The 24,085-nt window shown below is 48.1% G+C and overlaps 1 protein-coding gene across 4 annotated transcripts in view; it reads left to right on the top strand.

Moving 5' to 3' along the window:
* FGFRL1 (fibroblast growth factor receptor like 1) overlaps window positions 1–24,085 on the top strand; it is a 184,359-nt gene that overhangs the window by 4,935 nt on the left and 155,339 nt on the right. The window contains exon 1 of one of the 4 annotated variants that reach the window (XM_068943656.1): window positions 11,116–11,302. The exons of the other annotated variants lie outside the window; for them this stretch is intronic. Coding sequence (XP_068799757.1) covers window positions 11,131–11,302 — 172 coding nt within the window. The 5' untranslated portion in view covers window positions 11,116–11,130. Of the gene's footprint in view, window positions 1–11,115; window positions 11,303–24,085 lie in introns of those variants that run through there. 4 annotated transcript variants of the gene reach the window in all.

Below are 24,085 nucleotides of genomic sequence, written 5' to 3'. Positions count from 1 at the left end.
ACGAATTAGTTGTGAGGCTGATTTCATTTTCGGTGTGTCGCGTAGGGAGGGGAAGAATGGGACCGCAATTATTTTCTACTATTCTGCTTTTCTGTGCGATGCTCGGCATAAAAGTCTGATCGATGCCGGCTTTACAGTCGATTGGTTGTTGTCTGGCGAGGGCTACCCAAAAATTCAGCTGTTTGGTGTGGAAATAATGTTATTTCCTATTTTTATTTGTCTGAATATTGGAGAAAAAGGGGATGGGACACTAGGAAGTTTTTTATTTCTTGGGAGATGAGTTCTCGATTCTGATGAACATATTTACCATTCTGTAACTTGTGGTTTATGAAAGTGAACAGTAGTTAATGTGGAAAAGATAAATAATGATGGTATAAAAGAGACAGCTTTTGGCTTCTCTTTAAAAATTCCTTTATTCACGTTCAATGATTTTTACCAGATACAATGATTAGGTAATTTCTCACTTGTGAAAGAGAAATATATTCAGACCTACAGTCTGATTCCAATTTCACGGAAGTCGCTGGAGATCTTCTGGTTAAATTTGGTGCATTTTTTGGATCATGCTGTTAGTGAACTTGTTCATGAATAATCTGGCAGCACCACTTGTACCTAGAGTCAATATGACATGAAGAAAATCCTCGTTATTTTTTTTAAGCCCTGGTTCCTCCCCTCTTCTGGGGCTGTCGGTCACTTTAAGTTGTGGCTGAGTTAAACATAACATACAGTGTGCGTCATACTGGAAAATTAGGGTTGATTTTTTTTTATTAGGAATATTATAAAATTCAGATTGCTCAAATGCATTTAGATTTTCCTTAAAGTTTTTATAACTTTGTTTCCAAAGTGCATATGTTTCTTTCGCCTTCATTAAAAGGTGTCAGCAGCAAATTAAAAGACATCTTTTTTGTAATGAGCTTGTACACAGCAAATGCTAAACTCCAAAGTTGGGCTGTTATCCAAAGAAGAAAATTTCATATGCCACGACATTTTATTTTTACAATAAAATGGTTCTTTCAGAAGCAAAAACTATTTGTTAAGTGACATTTGCTATACAATGAGGGACCCGCTTCTCGAAGTGGGAGACCATTGTTACTAATTTATTAACTAACGATGAGGTTTGTCATCTGGCGTGTTGGCTGGTTGCACTGATCTGTTGCAGCGAACTGTCTGCCAGGTGATAATCTCTTTCCAAGCAGGCGTCTCGCAGCGTGGTAGACCAGGATCGACGCCGGTACGTCGGGGTGCAGCATACTCAGTAGGAAGGGGGTAGAGATAGTCAATCTCTGGCCATGTGTTTTGGATTCATTACTGGAAGAGAGAAAAATTTCCCCCGAAAGGGGACAAAAATAATGCAGAGGTCCCCTTTTGCTTAGTTTTGAAGTAAAAAAAATATACCTCAGTTGTGGCTTTATTTATTCAGTAGCGGTAGAGTAGAGCGTACGAGCAGCTTTCTGTTCTTCCTGGGACGTGAAACTCCTACTTGCATCTGCAGTGACTTGTAAAATCCTGCTGTTCAAAGGGTCTGTGTTCAGATGTGTCCCGGTATTACAGTAGTCGATGCAAATGCTTCTTTCTCCCTTTTATTCCATTAACCTGATCATTTTGTCTGGTTTCAAAGAGTTTGTCTTTCATCTGACCTCTTCCTGTGTTTTCTGGTGGGCTGCTCAAGCCGAAATGCGTTTGATCTTGTTTGGACTATTTTTAATTTGGATTTGTGTTTCTTTTCTTGTTCTCTTTAATCACTTTTTGCTTGCTGCTTTCTGTAATAAACGTGCCTATTTAGCTGTGTTGACCTGTCCGAATCTTTTGCACAAATGTTGAACGTTTTTGGTTGTATAAGGGATTTTTTTTTTTTTTAAATAGTAAAGCCCAGTGTCAATGTGGAAGTTGCAAAGACCACTGTCCGTTACAAGCCTGTTGAGTCTGGTGCAGCCGCAGCACTAAGACAAAAGAAAAAGCTGACAGAAGAAAGCTTGAATAATCTGATCCTATTGCCCCAATGTTGTATTAGATAAGCAGATACGGCCCACGCCGTTTTTAATGTGTTAGGACCTGATTCAGAGCCTGGGAGCATTTGGTGCAGTGACTCCTACTCATGGACTTTGGATCCATCCCGTAAGGAACCGATTTACGGATTATCTGTAACATCGACCTCCGTGCAGATCTCTTTACGTGTGACAGCAGGATGGATGTGGACTGAGCGTGGTGCTTGGATCCTCTGTTTTTTCCGTTCGAAGGGACCGCTTGAGCTGGATTTCTCTGTCTAGAAGACGCATTGTTTTTACCCACTGCTAGCATTGGCCAGCAGCTGAGTAGGACTGAAAGCAACTTGGAAATTCATTGCTTTAACTTGGGGTCAGCCCAGAGGGGTTTTATCCCAGAAGAATGGGTGTCATTCTGGAGGCAGTGTTGCTAGGTGTGGAGGGACTGAAGATTCTTCTGAAGTGTTATTTAACAAGTTAATATATGCCATCTGCCACTGAATCCATTCACATCACTGATTTTTTTTCTTTTTCCCTTCCGTGTCAAATAAACATGGGCTGCATGGAGTTTGGTTGGTTGCCCTGATTACACAGTCTCCCCATTGTATCGCAATAGAAACACAGTATCCAGCAGTGCTGAGAATAACCTAGCGTTTTTATTTCATCCTAACCACTTCAATTTTCAGGAAGAACTGCAGCCAATAACTCCAGGCTACTTCTTCCATTAAGTGTTCGAACTTAATTTTGAGTTTCACTAAGGGAAGAAAAATGTAAATTGGGAACAGAGCTTCTTGGAGAAGGTTACCGTTTCTCAGGACTGCTGCACCTCTATTCCCAGCCTCTCCTGTGTAACAACACCAGTGGTTTCTAGATGGATGGGAAAGAAAATCATTTCTCCTTGTGCCAGGTAAATTTATTTCACAAAAGTTTTACAGAACCTTGGGTGTCCTGTCAAGTGATCGGGAAGTGAGTAATGCAAGAGGTGTCATCAACTAGATGCCACTTGGGCTGTGTTGACTTTGGTGGGTATTTTTGGAGCTGTCAGTATTTGTGCATGTTAAATAAAAACACAGGGACAGCAGGCAGATACAGAAATGCAGACTTAAGAAAGGAAGTGCCTATTGTGCAAATTAATTCGTATTCTCCTTGCTCGGGTTGCTCCTATTGGATGTGCCCAGTGAGTTGACTACTGCAAGAATTTGGTTCAGGAGTGGTGCTGACTTTGTGGCAGGTGTGGTTTGCTAATTCTGCCCAAAACCAGATAGCTGGGAGAGAAACAAGCTGGAGGAGGTCCTGGAGAGAAATCTAAGCATTAGCCAAGCTTTGGGAGAAAACTCGGGCCGGATTAACATACCACTGTTCTTAAGTCCCACTTCTTGAGTGAAGCCGGGCCTTAGAAGAGGGACTCCTGTGGGCAGTGCGTGTGCTCTGAAGAGGATGTAGGCATGCGGCTTTTCCTCCTCTGGCCTGTCTTTCCCTCTTCATCCCTGTCTTCCCAGGAACCCCTACGTTATTGAATGTATGCATGATGCTTAATTGGTTTTGGATGGCCCTGTGACTTTGAGTGGAGGCATCCTATTGCAAAGGGAGTTATTTTGTCATGGTAGACGTTGTTTTAGTACTGCCCCGCATGGTTTTAAATCATCCCCTTTCTAGATGGAAGTGGATGGGATGAGGCAAATCAACCCCAAAGGGGGAGAAGAGGCAGTGCCTCAGCCCCACCAGCCCCCAGAGCTGACCAGCCAAACTACGGAAGTTACGCTGGTACAGACCCTGGAGCACTATGAATTAATTTCTTTTTCTCCTTTTTCTTCTCAGGCCATGACTAATAGGTTTGTGTGAATTGGAATAACCGAGGAAGCTATTTTTGTGGGTTGTTGTTCGCACCTAAAGCAACCTGTTAACACTAGTTAAGCAATGACAAATGTTGGACAGCAGTTACAGATGTATGAGCTGCGTGTCAAGGATGAGAAAGGTTAATGAGTAACTAGATAAACCTCTGGACCTTGTGGAATATCTCCATGGACTGTAGACTTTCTGTGGAAGGAAGAATGCTTGTTTGACATGGACCAGCTGACATAAAACTGATGGCTAAAACTCTTTCACGGGTTAGATAGCCCTGTAGTAGAGCATGTTAAGAACCACCTCCTTCTGTTTCTGGACGCATCAAAGTCTTTCACATTCTTCTCCAAGCTCACACAACATCTTGGTGGCAATCACAGCCTCTATTTAGCCTGACAAGTAATATTAGGAAGTGTTTAACGTATTTTAAGGCAATTTAAATCTGCAGACTGGGAGGAGAGTTAGCATCCTTTGCTGGTGGTCTCTGAAGAGCTGGCACGTGCTTTGCAAATCACCAGGGTCTAGAGACTGGGTACTGTGCTCTGATAAGTTTTTCCGTCTTTTAACGTTCTGGGTCAAATATTGCTCTCAGTTATAAAGGCGATACTCCTTTTAGGTTCGGTGAGCTGTGAGCAGGATTAAATTTGCGATTCAGAAGGTAGAACTGGGGGCCTTGTAAGACCAGATTGCATTTCAGTATTGTATGGCTTCAAGCTCAGGGAAGCTTGATCATTATTTGTAGTAGTTAATATGAAACTAGATTAATGGATCAGAGCTGATGAGTATCTTTACTCCTCCCGGTATTCACAACCAATCAGAAAAGCAGTGTTGCCTAGGGTTAGCTTTGTTAAGGCATAATTAGAGTAGTGCTTTCAACTTAATCATGGCCAGGACAGGTGTTTACTCTTCCTTGTCAGTTTTGATTGACAAGGCATCATAAACCTATTACGGAGGCGTTTGCATATGCAAGGGAACTGGCTTTGAACAGTGGATATCTAATTGCTGGATTTCTTATCTGAAAACGTTTGCCACTCTTCTCTGCACACATCTATTGTGTCTCTTTGTGTCAAGGAAACAAAGGAGCGTTGGAGGCAAGTAAGAGCACTTTGCTCAGCGGCTGGAGAAACCCTAACATAGGAATGGGGCAGGGGTTTACCTAGAGCAGAGCAAGATGCTGTCCGTATCACTGAGGTCAAATGCTTTGTCCTAATTCTGGCTTCCTCAAACTTGGGGTAGACCGGAGGACTTGGGGGTTTTCAAGCAGTAGTTTGTGAGAATGACGTATGCAGGATTATCCCTGGCACTGGAAGTGCATTTGAAACACCAGAGGACTCCTGCTTTGCAGTTGCTAAAGTAGCCTTCAGGATCCTTAATTTGAGCAGAGGTAGGAATCTGTCTCCCTGCTGCATGTTTTACCACTACAGGAGGAAAACGGCAAGGCACAACTCAAAGGTAGTTGCAGAATTAGACCTGTATATTTATAGTACTTATTACTATTTATTGAGAGTTTCCTGGGAAAGAAAAAAAAAAAAAAAGGCCCAATGGTCGGGGTAGGCAGTGTTCCCCTTCTAGATGGTGTCAGGAGAGAAAGCTTGTCTCTCTGAAGACCACAGACTAGCTAAGTGAAGTTTGAGGCTTATTTTTCTTTTATCCTAGAAAATCCAATAAATCCAGTAAATTCTTTCGGTGTGGTCTTCCAAGAGTTTTTCAACTTCGTCTGACTCGCAGATTATTTGAGTGCCATTATAGACTAGGGGTCAAGCAAGTTAATTCCCAGAACAGTATGCTGCCCTGTTTTCAAACTGTGCTAATCAGGGTTTTGAGTTAAAGCATAGTAGTTTGCTTAGCGAAATTATTTTCCCGTTAGAAAATTACAAGTAGGCTCTGATTGTATCGGCTTCAGTCCCCAGAGCGCTTGCCTCACGTGCGGAGCAAAGCCCCGAGGGATGTGGGCGCTGTGGATCAGGGCGCCCTCGGGGGCTGACTTCCCAGCTCCTGAGCCCCCAATCCTGCAAACAGGCTGGCTCTGAAACCTTAGCAAAAAAGAAAGAAATGGTTACGGTTGCATTCATACCTCGGCGGGGATTGAGGGAGGGCTGCACGCAACGCAGCCAAGCTGTAAAGCGAATGTCCTTTTCCGAAGGAGCTGTTTGGTGGAGTTATTCGGTTACCGTCTCCCCCTCACCTTTTCGTAATTGACTCTTGTTTACTTTTTTCCTCCTCCTTGCCCTGAGTTTATTACCACTGCTTGGGCAGAGGAAATGAATTAACATAATTTACTGTTTTTAGAACAAGACACATTCCCAGCATGTACACACACACACACACACACTCCTGGTCGCCCTCCCAGTGCTGTGCAGAGCAGCATGTTTACAGAGTCTGGGTCCATTTAGGGAGAACAATACCCTGATTATGGAGGGCAGCCCTTAATCGGGGAAACCAGGAGGAACAGTTCGCCTAGCGTAGCCACTGCCCCTTGAAGGTACAGGCAGCGCGAGCTGTTAGAAAGGGGAAAAAATTCTGCTGCAGACACGAACGCCAAGCATTGTTCTCAGCGGAAGTTGGTTTGGGGGTGGGAGTGAAAAATGGTCTCGGGACAAGCCAAGTGCCAAGTTGAAGATCTACCACCGTGCAGAGCGGTGCTGTGATTTCTAGTCTGATTTCCAAGTGGAAGTAATGGTTGTGAGATCTCGGGGGAGAATTATCTGATACTCCTCGAGCTGGCGAGGTGCTTGGGAGCTTGGATGGGAGGAAGGTGGTAACCAAACCTCTGAGCGTTTTCGGATGGGCTGAATTGGGTTAAAAGGTGCTGTTACATGTGGCTGGTAACTTCTATGGCCAGTCACTTCTAATTGCAGTCGTGCACCTGTGCCTGGTAGATAATGCTGGAGCCCCGTCATATGGAGCATTTGCTTCACGTGATGTTGGGAAAGGTCAAGCACTTGATTTCTCTCCTGCTAAGTCGAGTCACCAGCAGCCCAAATGGGAACTTCTTTCCCCTGCCAGGCTGCAGCCGCTCCAGTCCTGGCAGCAAATGCTTCTCAGGTGTGACTTCATGACAGCTGAAGATGATTGAAGTCAGCTCCACCACCGTCCTGCCCTTGTCCTGCTCTGCTCCCAGCCCTGTGCCTCCCTTGCGCTGGTGTGAGCTTTTCTGGCCTTGCTGTAAGGTGTTTTGGGGAGCTAACCTGGGAAAGAAACACGATGAGTTAAATTGTCACGGGAGCATGGCCTGAGCTCCTGGGGTGTCGCAGTGTGACCACGGGCAGTGAGTCCCTTCAATTCCCATCTGTGGCAGGAAGTCACAGTACTGTAGAGGACCAGATATTTATATGAACATTTATAAAGTGACCCTTGCTGGGGTGTAAAATGCAACAGGGTCCACAGGCAACAGGTAGCACTGCCCAGAGAGGTTAATGTGGAAGAATCTGGAAGAATCAGGGTTGGATCCTGGGGTCTGCCTCGGTGGATCCCGTTGGAAAACGTGGGTATTACTGACAGAAACTTCTCATTTCGGAAGAAGTTTGGGCCGTTTGGACCGGCAGCAGGTTTTTTTTGTTTGCTCTTTCATCAGTTCAGATGGAGAGTAGTGCATCTCCGAGTGTTTCGTATCGGGAGAGCCCACCTTTTGGAGTCCATGTCGGGATCATTTTTCATGTTTGTCTCAATGTTGCCTGACTCATACCTATCCTGTTGCTGTCTGTGCTGTGCTGCCAGCTGCCAGGCTTTCTCTCGCTATCAGTGGCCTTCTCAAATGCATGTCCTGTCCCTCTGCGTGGTTACCTTGATCTTGTCTCCGCTGGCTTTTAAATCATGGGCGCTATGTGTTTTGACCCATCGTAGAAACAAGGAGCCCTGGAGAACGCCAAAAGCACGAAGGAATGAAGTGTGCGTTCCCAAAAGTTGGCGCTCTCTGTTCCTGCTTCCTCGCGAATTTAATCCTTCCCTTCTTTCCCTCCCACTCTGCAAAATACCCTAACGAGGGCTGGGCTGGACCGAGGGAATGTCCGATTTCCACAGTAGGATCTCCCTTGAAATTTGGCGTGCTTCAGTAGGGAAACGGGAGTTTTCCTTCCTCTGTACTCTGGCTGGGCAGAGGCTTTTGGATATCTCAGTGGCTTCTGAGGGAGATGGGCTGTTGGGAAAGTTAGGAAACTGCAAGTTAACACAGACAGTTTTCCTGGCCTTTTTACAGGGTTTCCCGTGGCAGGAGCGAGCTGCCCCGTGGGCAGCACGGACGGGCTGCAATCAGCGCTGTCGCCTACCCGGGTTCCCATCAGTTGGTCCGGGCACAGCGTGGGGCGACCCCGGGCCGGAGACGGAGCCGGGTTTGCCCCTTCACCTCCGCTCGGTCTCCGTGCGGACCTCTGGCTACTGACACCACCTCAGGGGGCTGCAGAAATAAGGCAGAGAAAACAATTTGGGCAAAACAGTCCCCATGGGCGAAAATATTTTTCCAGAGCAACAAAGCCAGTGGGCTGAAAAGGTAGAGCCGCAGGCCTGTGTTAACAGCGCTTTTAGGGGTTTTCTGAAGGACCGGTGTTTCCGTTGTTCTGCAAGGTGCGGTGGGTGGATTCTGGCCGTGGGTTATTGATGCGTGTCTACCATGAAAAATCATGACCCCGCAGAAAAATGTAGCTTTCACTTGCCCAGTTGTTTATAAAGAGAGGGGCGATTCTGGTGCATGTCCACAGGACCCACATGAAGGCTGTTGGAGTTGCTCTGGGTTGACATACTTATTAGAATTTGTCACTATATAATCATGATTATCCCAAGGCAGCAGGGGTGTGTGTGGTTTTTTTTTTTTTTTTAAAGTATCCTTTAAAATCTGCTCAGTCATTTCGGGCACGGACAGTGCAAGTCGCGAGAGTGCTGGTTCCCGCGCTGGCCAGCGGACCGCAGGTACTGAGCAGGGCAAGAAGACCCACTCCAAGGTCCATCTCCACATCTGTGTTGCCGTGATTGCTGTCTGCTGAGAGTGTGAGGGTGTGTGAAGATCCGTGGAAAAAATGTCAATGTTGGCAGCAATCCCTGATGCAAAATATCTAGGAAACACTAGGCTAGGAGGTTGAAAATACGTCTTGAGAATTTCTTTGTCTGGGAAGAAAACCAGTATAACTTCCACTGAGAAAAATGTTTAAAAGAAGAAGAATGTTAATGCAGAATTAGAAGGGAACAATTTAGTTTTCATACGCTAACTGAAATAATAGCAAAGAGGAATAAGCCTCAATGAATTTTAATAGCCTTTTGATGGGGATCTCATTTTTTTATTTACTTACAAGCGCCTTCTGTTTTGCCTTTGTAAGAGTTATGCAGCTACTATACTAAATGCAAAAAAAAAACAAAAACCCTAATAATTTGCCTGAGGAGGATGAAAAATGCAACAAAGTAATTGAATGAGCTTTGTGCTGAGAGTTTTCCAGCCTTACGACTGGAGCAGAGCCCCTTTCTATGTCACTCAGTGTTGGATGGTACTTCGCTACAGGACAGAGTTACTAAGGCAGAGCGGGAGGGGTAGTGCAACATCGGAAACATTTTATGCGGCTCTTGGAAAGGCGGATGGCGAACAAGCAAAGGTTTCAGTTTATACAGTGGACACGGCACAAGGCAAAGCTGTTATTATAGGCTATTGGTGTTAGCGCCTAGAAGTCCGAATTGCGCACGAAGGCCCTGTAGCTGTGCAAAGGGCTGTGCAAACCCTGGATGAGAGCGGTCTTGCCCCCAGCCAGCTGATGGTCTTACCTGCAAGTTATTTTCAGTTGTTTGCATAGACAGCGAGCGCTCTACCATGCTTTACTGTAACAGAGGCTCCCTCCAAAAACCAGACCCAACAAGCAGCTGGGTTTTATTTTCCCCGGGCAAGGTGTGAACCTGAGAAAGGTGAGATCACAGCTTTGAAGCAGCGCCTGCCTTCGCTGTATCTGTCTACAGCACCCAGGAGACATTGCCCCCGTAAGGATTTCTTGTTGCTGCTGCATGGGCATGCACCCAAGGAGAAACGGATGCAAAGGTAGAGTGGGTGCAGGCGGTGAAGTGCTTGCGCCGCACACCCGGCATGTTTTGCAGGCATGAATCACACACCCGGTCTTCCCATCTCTGCTCAGGTCCAACCTTCGTCAACTTGAGGGAGAGCTGGGCGTTATGACGTATTTATTTCAGATTGAAAGGACTGGCTTGCGGCGAGGTGTTTCCGTGCCGGCTTATCAGCGAGGTCTCCCTGCTCCCAGAGCAGGTACACGTCCCGCTGGAGCCCCCGGCGGGTTTCTGCTCCCGTGCGTGTCCCAGAGCCCGGCGTGTTGCCGCTCCGTGAGCTTATTGCCCCCCAGGGTGGGTCAAAGGAGGTTGTGGGGGGAAAAGCTGCAAAGAGAAGCCAGGCTAAAATCTAGGGGAATTGAGAGAGGAAAAATTTCACCCCCTCAAAAAAACCCCAAGTTTTTGCCCAAGTATTTCATTTTGGTTGAAAAGGCTGCGACGGCTGTTGAAAGGCACGTTTCGGTGGAAAAGGGCCAAACAGCTCTAGGCATAACCAACACCCTCAGTGGAGAAATATTTTCAAACTGTACTGCTAAGAGGTAATTAAAATCGCATAAAACAAGGAAAGCAGCATGTAACATCCGTCTGAATTCATCCAAGTTTGACTCCGCCGAAACCCACGTCGCGTGGTGTTGGAGACGCACGGAGGGAAGTGAGAAGAGGAGTATTTCCATGTGCTTCTGTAACTACAGAAATTTCTGCTCCCGGACACCACTTTAGCCAAGCATTTCGGTGCATACTAACATTTAGCACCTTAGCGAAGCTTGCGTTCAGAAAAGCGCGTGCTGAGGAGGCCTTATAAAATGTACGATGCTTGTTTGAAATAAGAACTTAAGCGTAGGCTGGAGCGGTAGCAATTATTTTGCGAGGGTTGTGATGCTTTTCTTCCCCCCCCCCCCCCCCGTTAAAATTATATTCCTAGAAGGACACAGTCCTAAAGAGCCCCCCCGAGTCTGCAGCTCCCATCGTGCTTCGCCTGGGCAAAAAGGGGAAGGGGAGCAAAACCTGGATGTTTTGGGGGCCCAGCTGCATCTCTTCAGCTTTTGGTAGCTGTTGGGGAAGATCTGTGAGGGCTCTGCAGGGGGAAGGGGTCAGGTCAGAGGTAGAAACCCGCTCATCCTTCGCCGGCAGCTTTTATAACAGCAGGGCAGCTCCCCGGGGAGCGTCCGTCCGTCCGTCCGTCGCGCCGGGGCTGACAAAGGGCAGACCTCTGCCCCCGGCTGTTCCCTCCGGCACGTTGCAAACGAGATGTTGAAAAGTGGCCCTTGGACTTGAGATGGCTCTTCTCTTCCCGTTGCGTCCTGCCCGTCAGTTCACGTCCAGCCGAGCTGCTTTATGCCTGTTTTATAACTATTTAAAGCGCGGGAGCCTGGCGCCCCGTCGAAGACGAAGCCCAACGCCGGCGGCAGGGCGGCTGCCCAAAACCCCGTGCCGGGAGCGACGTGCCGGTGAGAGCCAGAGGGACTTTTGCTTTTTGTGGCTTGCCAGAAGGAAAGAGAGAGAGAGGAGAAAAAAATCCCTTAACATCCAAATTCTTCCATGAAGGGTGTATCCAAAAATTATTTTAAATTAGGGTTGTGGGGGGGGGGAACATCCTCTTTCTCTCCCCCCGCAGGACAGCGCTGCTTCACGTCGGCGTCGGGCGCCATCCTCCACCTTCCGCCCCGGTGGCTGTCGGGGGCGAGGAGGGAAATTAGGAAAAACAACTAAATATCGCCTGGGCGGGCGAAGGCCGGCGCTGGCCCGCGCCTCCCGCGCCCCCTCGCAGCGCCGTCGGCCGCCCGAATAACCAGCTTGCACCCCGAAGCCTCCTGTGTTTTGCTTCAGCACCGCTTTCTGCCAGAGCGGATAAGGCCGCGGCCAGCCCGCGGAGATAACGGTGGGTACGGAGGCGTCTTGTTTTTGTCTCTCGTTGGGTGTTTTAGCAAGTTTTCGACGCGTGCTGAGAGCTGTCTGGAGCCTTTGGGTTTTGGTGGGGTTTTTTTTTTTCCTCTTTTTTTATCCTACCTCCTCTTTTTCGTCCCCAAATGCTTTTTAGGGTGGTTGGGCCGGGGCGGGGGGGGGGAAGCGCTAATGGAGTGGGTGAATTAGCCGTGTTTACTTAAGGGAGGGAGGAGGGTGAGCAGAGCGGGGCGGCGAGGCCGGGAGCCTCCCGGCGCCTTTGATCTCCCCGCTTGGAAAAGGCTCTCCGCGCCCCGGCTTGAACGGGGACGAGGGGCCGCCGGCGAAAACGTGCCGCCAGCGACCCTCTGCTAGAGCGAAACTTGTGACGGTTTTGGCTTTTCAGGTCTTCTCCCCAGGGGGAACTGGTCCCAGGGATTTGGGAGGAAGGTGGAGGCGTGCAGCGGATGGAGCCCGTCCTCTCACCCGGGGTGGTTTTCCAAGGGGTCGGAAAGCTCGGCGCCGGCCCCGCTGGAGGGCAGCCCCTGCCGCCGGGAAACCATCCCGAAACGTCCGCTGGAGGGTTTGCAGAGCAATTTCTATGCTTAAAGCCCCACCAAGGCCACCTGCCCCGCAGCACCGCGTTGTACGCCCGACTGCTGCTCGTCGGGGAGCTCTCGGGTGGTTGGCACAAAATTTTGTTTAATATACCGATTTGCTTCCTCCGGGGCATTTCGCCATGGCTGGAATTACGAGGCCGAACACCAAGTGCCGTTTCCGCGTTTCGGTGCCACTTGCCGGCACGCCGGCGGCACCGCTGCGCGCGGCGGGTTTCGTTCCCGCAGTGCCGTACGGGAGGGCTCGGGCGAAGGGTCAGGAGCAGTATGGAAAGCCAGGCTTTGTGCTACGTGCCTCGGCCCGGCAAATCTCGCTTGCGCTTTAAAGTAACCTGTCGCATGTGAAATTAATTTCAGGCGCGCATTTGGCTCGCAAAGTAGCGTTCTTCACACCAGAATTCCAGAACAGTAAAAAAACCACCACCAGATGTCTATATTTATAGGAAACTGGCACGTTCTGTCCAGTGATGACAGAATATTTCAGTGTATTTATGAAGTGCTCATGTTTTTAGAAATATAGAAATCCAGTCGATATCAGTAGAACTATTCATCATACCTCTAGCTTTTTTTTTTTTTTTTTATTCTAAGCAGCAGAATATGTTTCTTTGGTTGACGCTGTTCTCCCCCCGCAAAAAAAAGTTTTCCCTATCCCTCTGTCACCTCTGTATTTTTTTTTTGTTGTTTGGTGCTTTCTAGCTTCACAAACCCCTTTATTTCAGAGAGGCATCTCTGCGTTTAGAACAAACGTTACCAGAACCCTGTGCGACTTTGACCGCCTTCTTCTACATCAGGCGTTTCTTTAACTTGAGAAATAGCGGTTCGTAAAGCTGGAAGAGTAATTTCCACTCCAGGAATGGAGCCTGCAATATCCTTCCGTTTCCAGAATGAATATTTCTTTTGCGTAGATGCCCCTCGTTTGGGGATGTTCCCATGCAAAGAATCTCACGTTTGGATGTGAGCAGATTGGGAGGCAAGTTTGGGGCAAGCGAGGCATGTTGGTGGGTGGAGGAGTCCCTGCGTGGCCGGTGGCTGGAGTTTGGGGCTGTCGCGTCCTACGGTTTTGATTCTGTTGCAGACTTTCTCTGTTAACAGCTGAATTGCTTATCTCGTCTCCTGATGCCTCAGTTCAGCTGTACCTCCAAGAGGGATTTTGCTTATGTACCCGACAGAGACACTGCAGAATTTTCAGAATTAAAATTTGTAAAAATCTCTGCTGGTCTTGATTGGAAGGTGCTGTTGAAGGCCAGGGATGTGTTCCTCGCCATACAGAAATTTAAGGGATTTAGGTGCCCTTAAGTGTTATAGAAACAGATGGCTAGCTCTACAGAAACATAAGCAGAAGGGGCTCCCTAAGGGATTTTTGTATTGGAACGCAATTGCTAATGTATGCAATCTGCAAATCATGTTCATTGGGTTTTCTCAGGCTGTTGGTAGTACAATTGCTAAGCACAGTAGCTGGAAGGCAATCGGGGTTTGGCCTCCAGTCTTTCTGCATATTTGTTTTTACAGAAAATGCCTTTGATATATGTAAGTTATATTTCCGTGCATTACAAATGATAGATTCCTCCCCCATATCCTGTGACAGCCTTCCCTGGAGACAGACAGTCTGTGTTGTTTTAGTGAGATGAAGAAAGATTAACGGGAAAGGTTTTGCTAGTGTTTGCAAAGACTCGGAGCAAGAGGGAAAGGTTTGGACTGAGGACTGATTAGGTGGGCTGGAAAAAGTATTTTAGAAGTTGGTGCCTGCATGCAGCGCTCCCCTCGCTGAGCTTTCCTCTGCGCCTCCTGGTCCTTTCTGGAAGCTGCCAGCTCACCCCACGACACATGGAAACACTAGCATGTGGCCTGAAGCAGAGGAACTGTGAGGTTTGGCTCCCAGACATCTATGTGTCTATAGGTGAATGGGGTGTCTGAGCTCCCCCCGGGGGCACTGGAGATGTAGCTATTAAGTAGAGTATGGATTTAGTGTTCACTAGCTCTCTGCTGGCCATAAGGGGACTTAGACACCTAAATTTAGGTGAATCTGAGAGCTGAGTCCTGGCCACATTTAGGTTCCTGAGATAGTTATGACGATGCTATATATGGTTACCGCTTGTCTATCTGCGTGCGGTGCCAGTAATTAAAGCCTCTGGATAATTCACAGGCATGTCCGCACTGAGGGTTTTCTTATGAGTTTAGAGCCAGGGTCTGGGCCCACGTCCTCCTCGCCGAGGCCAGAGCAGCGCCGGCACCGAAGGACGTCCTGCAGCTCTTGTGTCCGTGCAGGGGTTAGTCCCGCTGACGGCGCCAGCGTTTGTGGCGCGGGCTGATGCAGCCCGTGTGGCTGCGGTCCGACAAGCCTCCAGATGTGACCAAATTTGGACCCAGGCAGGCGGGCGTTGAGCAAGGCGGCACCTGGCACGGGGCTCGTCTCCCAGGCCGCTCCGCGGACCGGGCGTACCGCGCACCAGCTGCCCACGCGGAGCGGCGCTGTTTGACCAAAGAAGAGGCACGGCCTCGGCCGTTTCCGCGGGGAAACGGCCCAAAAGGCCGTCAGCTCTTCTGCCAAGAGGTCGCACCAGCCTGGGCGAGGACGGCTCCAGCCTGGCAGGGGGCAAGGCTGCAGGGAGACTTGCACACCTCCGGCGCGATGCCAGCCCTCGCCCCGTCATGGCTGGGACGCTGCTTGCAGGTGCCTGATGCCAGAGGAAGAGGCTCAGGAGCAAATCGAGGTGCCCAGGCCCAATCCGCGCTTCGTTGGCTGTGCTGCTTTGCCGTTTGCTCTGCAACCAAGCCATCATCCCCTTTTACCGTCCGTCTTTGAAAACAGGCGATGTGGCACTAGTGAGCGGGTGGCAGCCATCCTTGGACAGACCCATCGTATGTTTTGGCCAGTATCAACAAATAGCTGTGGCTGGGTGCTTCACATAAAGGAAAACCACTCCTAAGTGTGCAATATTATCTCTATTTGGGGGAGGGGGTGGATTTCCTCCTGACCCCTGCTAGTGGTCAATTTATAGCCCGGAGCAGGAGGATTAATAGCCCGTGGGGCTTGCTCGTCGCCGTCCGGGGAATTAGCGTCCAAAGCAGGAGGGGCTCAAAGGTCTGACCGAAGGCCTGCGTGGTGTTTTCTTTGCGAAGCACAGGCAGGATGTACAGTAAATCAGGTTCAGGCAGTTCTGTTTGCCGAAAACAACAGCATTTCACAGTGACCCTGAAAACACGGCTTTTTTTTTTTTTTTTTTAAAGCATCCTAACAGAGGGATTGTAGCTGGAGCCGGGAGGAGGAGTTGAGGGTGGAGGGTCAGGAATTGGAAGCAAAACTTTCCTCTCTGAGTTACTGCTGCAAATCCTGCCCTTGTTGACAAGACCGGAGGCAGGCGCAAAGGACCTGATGGCCTTCATCATGGCTAGATGTAGGGTTGGTACAGCAGCTCCCGCTTTATGTGAACTGGAAAAGGTGGGCACGATGGTTTCCTCGGCACTGCTGGAGCCCCGCAATGAAAAGGAGCCTCAAATCATGGCTGCAGTCGGAATAAGGGACCGACGGAGTGCCCTGTGCAGAGCACCGGTCTATTTACCTGCTTTAGGATGGAGGCATCGTGCCCAAAAAGTGCCTTCTCCTCCTCCGTGGCTGTGGAGGGAGGGGAGGGACCCAGCCCAGGTGCCTGCATTGTGTGTGTCTGAAGTTGGAGGTGAATGAGTCCTGCCGATGGGGTCTGTTTCTGAGCCTACGTAGGTGTAAATCAGGAGTGGCTTCTTGGAAAAGGAAGGGGAAAGGCTAATTTAAAGCCAATAAACGTGAATTCACGCTCAGGCTCCAGTGAGTGTTGGAAGAATTAATTTGTGAGTCAATCCATTTCCTTAGAAAGGCAAAACTTTTCCATATGGCTTGAAATTCATCTCTTTGCAGAAAGCTCCAGTACCACCAAACACCTCTTTTAAGGGCTAACGTGGGAGCCAGAGGTTCACAGGCTTTACGCTATCTGCCCGTCTGCACATGGAGAAACATAATGGTAAATAAACCCGTTATCCAGGACTGTTGATTTGACACCTTTCTTCTACCTCGGGAAGAAGCCTCCTCCCAGGTCCTAAATCTGCTTTATCTTCAGCTACCTCAGTGTAATTGGGGATTTGGGGATTAGAGGTGAGAGAAAGGGAGCCAACACCATCGCCGCGTTTCTGCGTTTTGGAATGCATGGGAAGAGGCTGGGGGTGGCAGCGTTCTTGCGTGTGCAGTTTATTGGTGTGTCTTTGGCAGAGTTTTATTGCTTTGTTAAACGATGTGGAGCTCTATGATTTATTAACGCTGCCACAGAGAACGTATTAATGATTATTTCACATTCCATGAGATCTTAGCGGGTCCTGCCCGTGGTAAGGTCAGAGTGAAGGGGCATTTGACATAGCACTGCTTTTCTTACAATAACAACTGATAACAAGTCTAGAAAATAAGTAAGTCTCTTTTACTGTAGGGTGCGTTATCTCATAGCAGATATCAACACAGCCTTTCAGAGAGAACTGTTGACCCTTCGCTGCGTGTTGTCAGATCTCGAAGAAGTGCAATGGCAAATCTGCATGCACGTGCATACTTGAAAGTGCTTTACTCGCTTAGGAGCAGCCATCCCACTATTAGCAACTGTCCCTCGCAAATGCAGTAGTTTGCTAAACAGGCCAGATATTGGGGTTTGGTTTGGAATAACCAGGTCTAGCTGGTGTGAAAAGCGAGCTTGTAAACATTTGCTTTTCTTTTCCAGGGGTGTCCTCTAGCAAAAAGCCAACGTGGCACACTCGGTGCCTTCTGGAGTGATGGGTCAGGTCCCCAAGCCAGGCTGGTTAGTCTCAGATTCGTAACTGAAGTAGTTTGTTGTTCTTTTCTTGGGCTGTTTCTGCTGCACATTCAGAATCCTTCCTCACCCCCTGCCCTCCCCGTCCTGTTTTTGACTGCGACTTTCACATTGCTGCAAGCTCTAGCAGTTGAGGCTTTAAGAAAATCAATAATTATTGCAAGGCTCTTAATAAAAAAATAAGGGTCCTCTGGGCAGAGCGCTCTGTTTTGAGTGACCGCCATCCAGCGTAACTAACCTGTTCTCTAGGACTGCATTGAACCTTGCAGATTTCATTAGGCCAGTTTGGAGCGATAGGCCATCCTTGGGTCATCTTTGCCTTAGCAACATCTGTAATGGTGGAGACAAGACAACACTTAAATCCTCTGCTAGCTCTCCCCTGCTTCCATAGGGGATTTTACAAGGTTTTGTTAATTTTTCACAGCCTACTACTGGCCAAGCGTAGACATTCCTTGTCTGTTATTCATGGGGAGAAATGCTTGATTAGAGTTCCTCTTCCTGGAAACATCAGTGAAGCTGATGCCCTGGATCCTCTTCCACAGATAAGATTAAGAGCATTGAAATGAGTACACTTGTGCCAGTGGTTTTGAATGGCTTAAGCAGAGTAATTGCAGAGAGGCTGTTTCGGATGATGGTGAGAAATTTCTCAAAAGTTTTCCCATATCATTTGTCAAGTGCCTTTCACTGGTGGGTGCTGGGGGCAGAGAACTCACCTAATTGAGATGGATTTTTTTCGCTTTGTTTATTTTGCTGGCAGTGAGGATAAGGATTGCTGCTGTGAAGGGAATGAGTCACTCGTTTGTTTGAAGCAGTGAAGAAAGGTTCTGCATGTTCCCGTTGATATTAAACATGAAGCTATGATGTTGGTGGTTTCCTTTTCTCTCGCTTTCAGGGTATTCAGTTTTCATATCAGGGAGGTCAGGAATTCATGTTTGCGTTCACTGCGCTTAAAGGAGGAAGCAATCGTGTATTCTTTAGCTCTTTTTGGCGGCCCATCCCAAACTGCTGTCACAGACACACTGGACAGCCTGTCAGTTGGGGATATTTCCAGTTGCCGTTTTTGTGGGGAACCTGCTTGAGCTGTCAGTCTCATGAATCTATTTTTCTTCACTTATTTTTATTAAAGCCGCTGGCTAGTGCAAGCCTGGAATGCAGCCAGGGTTTGCTTCATGGTGTTGCAGTTTCAAGGATGCGGAGATCAGCGCGTACCATTAGACTGCCTCATCTGTCCAGCGGAGCTCGGAGCTGGGAGTTTCGTCTGCTTATTCCCTTATGAGGGCACAAACTTGCGTTCGACTAAACCCTTTCGAGCACCTCGCTACGTGATTAATTCCCTGCAGGCAAACGAAGGATAGAGGCGGGTATCTGCCATATGGGAAAGTCTCCTTTCGATAGTTGGGAAAATCTAATTTCCCAACTGTGCCACTGTATTGCTACTGAACAGAAAAATCCTTCAGTTACACGGTGGACGTCTTAAGAAATCCCGCTGACTTTACCTCAGTGGGATTCGTCTCTCTAGGGTGTCTTTTTTAGCAAAACGCTGAAGCGCTTCCTCTGATGTAGGACTGGCCCGTGGGAAAGCTGCTTTTCCGGCCCGTGCTGTGATGTGGCAGATTGTGTCTTCCCCACCTCACCCTTATAGGTAAATTTTCTGCAGATATATCGCAGTAGACGCTTGTGGGGGCACATGTGCACACACTTAAAATAAGATATAAAACCTAGCTGGTACCTTGTAAGCAATTCTGTTGGCTGCCAAAATCCATACGACCCTCAGAGTGAAACCTCACTCCAGCGGGGCGAACCGCTACCTGACATCGGAGGCGCCCCACCGTTCCCATCACTTTTACCTTCCTTGGAGCTGGTAATTAAAAAAGCAAAACCATCCCTTCCTCACCCCCACAGAGACCAGATGTGGAGCTAACTCACCAGAGCTGATACAAACCCAACCTCTTAAAGCTGGAAATGCATCTGAAAATAAATTGAAAGGGATGTTAAAGCCATGCTCTTCAAAGCGAAACACTAACCCATTTTTCCCTCGTGCTCCTGGAAGGGGTTTTATCTTGGGCAAAATGTGTTTCCCCCTCTGCCCCCTCCCCTCGGCCGGGCCGGCCTGTAAGTCCTCTTTTGTTGGGTCAGTGTCGTGAAGCTAAATCCTGGGGACGTAATTTATTCAGAGCGTTCTGCACACATGTAAATAGGCAAAACTTATTGATAGCCAAGTTAAAGTATCTCTTTCTTCTGTGTAACAAGGCACTTTTGCTGCATCTTTCAACCCCTGGCTTTGTTCCTCAGACGAGTCAAAAGAGCTTACGGAGGAAAAATATGCAGGAAAAAAAAAGGCTCTGGTGTGTGTTGCGTGCACCCAGAGTCGCAAGTTCACGCACGCCGCTCTCCGTGCACGCTTCCCCGTCCGCACCGCGCAGGATCTGAACGCATGTATTTTCTCACGTCGCATCAGAAGAAATGCTGCGCACGGATAAATGGGCACGCTGTCTGCCTGTACCTTCCTTTAAAAAGCTCACAGTGTCTGCACGCCTGCCTCCTTTAACCGTGTAAAATAACAATCCCCTAAAGGATCTCGGCATTCATGTATTAAATTCCAAGCACACAGCAAATTTAGCTGAACTTTCTGCTGCTCAAGCAAGACTCTTTCCTCCTCCATACAAGACCTTGAATTAGCTAATTAAAATCTAGCAGAGTGAGGGAACAGTCTGCAGTGTAGTGAACTCACCGGGTTTCTGAGGTCATTGCTGGTACAGAGTTCCCTCACTCCATCCCATGAAAAGATTTTTAGGTATTCATTGGAAATCTCCCATGGATTTAACTTCTTCCTTTGTTTTGCTTTGCCAGTAAAAGCTTGATTGAAAGTGGCTGTGGCAGCGGTAATGCCTGGCTGAGTTTGGAGAAAACAAGCTCTAGACCCATTTAGACGTTTCATTTGAAAGCAGCTGCCATTATCTCCTATTAGGGGCTGTGGTTAGTAAGTAGCATGGTGAATGTACGTGTGTGTTCATCCATTATGACTTCTTTATCAATTTTATTTTTTTAATCATTAGTCTTTTGGAAGAGGTGAGATTTTTTTTTATATAGGTAATTAATGTCTGATAACCTCAATCCAGTTTTCAAGGGATAAACCTTGATGGACGATCCTAGGAGTATTAAGAAACTGGTTGCAGAGCTAAAATGCAGTTTTCCTGTTCTGCACCATTCATCCATCTCTTGGAAGTTCTTCAGCATCTCATGAAAGAAGGCTGAAGAAAATTTGGGATATTTCCCCTTTTTACATTTTGATTCCGCTGACTTCAGTGGTATACGATGCAGATTTTGCCTTTGGCTCAGTAAAAGTACAGTAGATCAATACATGAAATGGAGTATTTATTTATTTAAGAACATGGCTGGAAATGTTTTATCTTCTCCTAATCACAGACCAGGTAGAGCACGTAGAGGTGGCACTAGCTTTTGCAGTGTATCTTGCTCTGTTTAGCAGGGAATCATATGAGGTAAATTCTTCCTTAGCACCTCCTGCCTGAAGTGTGCTCTCTGCTTGTGTTGGGACAAAGAACTATTTGTCAGCAAATGTTTATGTGAACATCGTATTTTTAGGTGAGTTTAACTCTGAGCTTGTGGTCAATCAAGAGGAGGTGGTCCCTTAACCTTCTCCCCCCACGCCCTTTCCTGCTTTTGGCTGCCTGCTGCCTTCTCGTGCCCAGCTGGTTCATGTGCTCCTCTGACTGTGCTGGGCCAGTTGGACTCACTAACATGACTGAAAACTGATTCAACAAAACATGTTCTGCTGGATTAATGAGTTGAAAGTTCCTTCTTAACACCTGAGTACCTAGGGAGTGATCACCCTTGGAGGAAAGGGCCAGCTGGAGTTTCGCTATAGTGTTGTTTGAAGTTGCAAGGCCATCATGTTCCACCCAAAACTGAAACCTGGAGGTGGTGATGGGGGCCATCTCTGGCCTGCCGGGTCCAGGTGCTCCTCTCTGAGTGCGCACCCCGTCCTGCTCCCACCGAGGTGAAATTGGGATGTGCCTCAGGCCTTCCTTTTCCTCTCCCTGGGGTGCTTTGATTTCTGTAGGAAAGCAATCCAGACACATGGGTCAGAAAGGCATTGTGGTGCTCTCTGGCTGGATGTTTGGGCATCCTGGATCCCGAGATGTGCTACGGAGCACACCAACCCCTTGGTGTGCTATTGGTGAGCTATTTTACATCTGACTATCACCCTGCTTGGCTTCCAGAATCCATTCCCTCTCCTCGTTCCCTTTATCTGCTCTCCTGTCTTGTGGCTCCTGTCATGGGAGTTCATATGCCCACAAACGTCACCATCTAAAAATGTATTTGAGCAAAGTGTAAACCATGTGTCTGGTTCGGGCTTAGATCTGTGAGAGTTCACAGCTGAATGCAGTCGCCCTATTGGTAGTGGTAAGGGAGTTGCTTGATTTTGTCTTCGCAATTTGCGCCTGAGTTTGGAAGAGCTCAGATTTAAGTCTTGGAGTTCTTTAGGGAAATGAGAGGTCTGATTCTGTGGTGCCTTGTGGTTTATATTTTTGTGGAGCTGATGAGGGGAAAACACCCCTTGCTCTTTAAGTGGGTAGGAAGAAACAGCTCCTGAAAACACTTATTTTGTGAGGCATTTCTCTGGCCAACGGGGAACCGTCAGGAAGGCTCTATGCTGGGAAAAAGACTATGTTAGAAAAAAACTAAACCGCAGGGGGAAATGCAGCGCAGTCAGTCTGCACTCTGCTACCGGAGCGTGAATGAGGCTGTGGGAAGGAGGGGGAAAAGGCGAATACTGCGAACACAAAGATAATTTCAGTTCACCACTGTCGGTTCTCCTGATGGGTCATCCGTGCCCCAAGCAGATGAAGTGGGAACTAGGACTGTGTTGGGTCTTGTTAAATACCCACAAATAGCTTCTTCAAGTTGGAGGCTACCTTTGACTTGGGTGGGCTCTCAGATGAGGATTTCGGTGTGCTAGACAGAGCGGGGAGCATTGGGAATGGGCAGCATGGATGCAGGAAAGGCCTCTGAGCTCTCTGGGATGGAAGTCCTTCCTAGCATGGACTAGACCTTGTGCAATGGGCAGGATGATGGCCGACTTCTATTGTAGGAATCTGACTTTTGGGACTCTTTCAAGAGGGAGACTCCTGGGCTGACCAAGCAATGTGCTTTGAGGATTAATTTTAAATTAGCCAAAACCAAATTATTTAGTGAAGCCTCATTTCTTTGCGGGAGGAGCTGGTGCTGTCAGGCTTGAACACGGCTGCCCCACGGCTACACTCAAGACTTCTCTCAGCTTTATGAGCGTGGCCGTGAAATTAACCATTTAACCATGTAATGACTTTTTATTTTATTTAATCTTCCAAAAATGCTATTTATGCAAAAGCGTGAGGAGGGCTGGGTTTGTCACGCAGCATTTCTTTGGCTCATTTCCTGCCCAGCTGTTGTCCTCTCCAGCCCCCGGGTCCCCAGCCAGTCGGTGGCATGGCCTGTGGCTGGGTGGAGGTCACCTCGGCACCTCTGCAACAGCCACCTCGGCCTGCTCTTTCCCTCAGGGAGCCGGGGCAAAGCTTAGCCTGTGACCGCCCACCTTCTGGCTTGCTTTAACCGTCATACTCAGCGTTGGCCGAGCTTTTATCACAGGCATCAGGAGTATTATCGCTGGACCTGGTGTCTGATGAGACCACTGTCACGAGGCAGGAGCACTTACTGGGAAATAATTTATAATAATTAGGTGGCTTGAAGGTTTCTTGTGGAACAGCAGCGGGGAAGACACTGAGGTCAGTTTTCTTTATTCTCCAAAAAGCCATCATCACCTGATAAAGATTCAACTGCCTCAGGTTTTGAAGAGGATGTTTCATGCTGCTTCAGCCAAAGCAGGGAGTGAAGACTTCAATCTCGTGACCTTTGTTCTCTAAAGAGCGTGTCAAGTTTTGGCTGTGCTGCTGGCCTTGACTTTTAATTGTCTAAGAGGATGTGAGATCAGCCCCAAAGCCTTTATGCTGCAGCTTACCCAGGAAGAGAGGGGAAGTGCTGTGCTCTGCACACCGTTGTCACAATTTCATTTGAGAAATGTTACAAAACAATTCCCCCCCCTCCCCAAACAGTGAGCTACCTATAAACAGCAACAATTAAAACAAAAAAAGAAAAAGGTGACTATCAGGGTATGGGAAACCTGGTGACAACAATGGCTATGTTTTCATGGAGGGTGTTCCATCATGATATAGTAAGGGTCTGCTCTTTATTTTGCTTGTTTTTAGCACAAATTTCATCCTCATATGAACGGGTCAAAACTCCATTGGCTTCCCCAGTGGAAGCATGTGCTTGTGAGGAGTCAGGATTTGGCCGGGCAAGGTTGCATAGTCTCCCTTGATCTCCCAAATGCAGAACTAGCTGAAGCTGATGTGCCAGGTGCTTCAGAGAGAGGACACGAGTGAGGGGGACTCGTGAAGGGCCAGAGCAACTGTCCCTGCCACGTCACAGTGAGGGTTTGGGGAAAAGGACCTTCTGTGGGAAGATCAGCACTGAGCTCTCCAAGGTGTTTTTCCAGCTCGGTGCCTGCCCAGTCAGGTGTTGCTCTGGTTGGGGAAAGACCCTTGGCAGTTTTTGATCTCCTTCAGAGGCATGTCTGTAAATGGGGTGCCTTGCGGGCCACGCAATGCCATCTGCCGTTGCCCTATGCCTCTTGTGATGTGCCACACAGCGATTACCTGGCATCATCTTCGTGCCCCTTGTGCTGATGTGTGCACGGAGCTCCTTGGAAGAGAACTCCCCATGCTCAGCTGTCTTTTCTAGAGAGAGCAAGTGATTAAGAGCCTTGTTATGCCTCTTTGGCCCTTCTGCTTGACATAAAAGCGCTACAGTATGAGTCCAAATTTCTGTGTTTCTCTGCAGAAAAAAGCCAGAG

The sequence above is a fragment of the Struthio camelus genome, chromosome 4 (genome assembly GCF_040807025.1).
Source record: "Struthio camelus isolate bStrCam1 chromosome 4, bStrCam1.hap1, whole genome shotgun sequence".
NCBI classification, from domain to species: Eukaryota; Metazoa; Chordata; class Aves; order Struthioniformes; family Struthionidae; genus Struthio; species Struthio camelus.
Note: the sequence above shows the minus strand (reverse complement) of the source record. Positions and strands in the feature narration are given on the sequence as shown.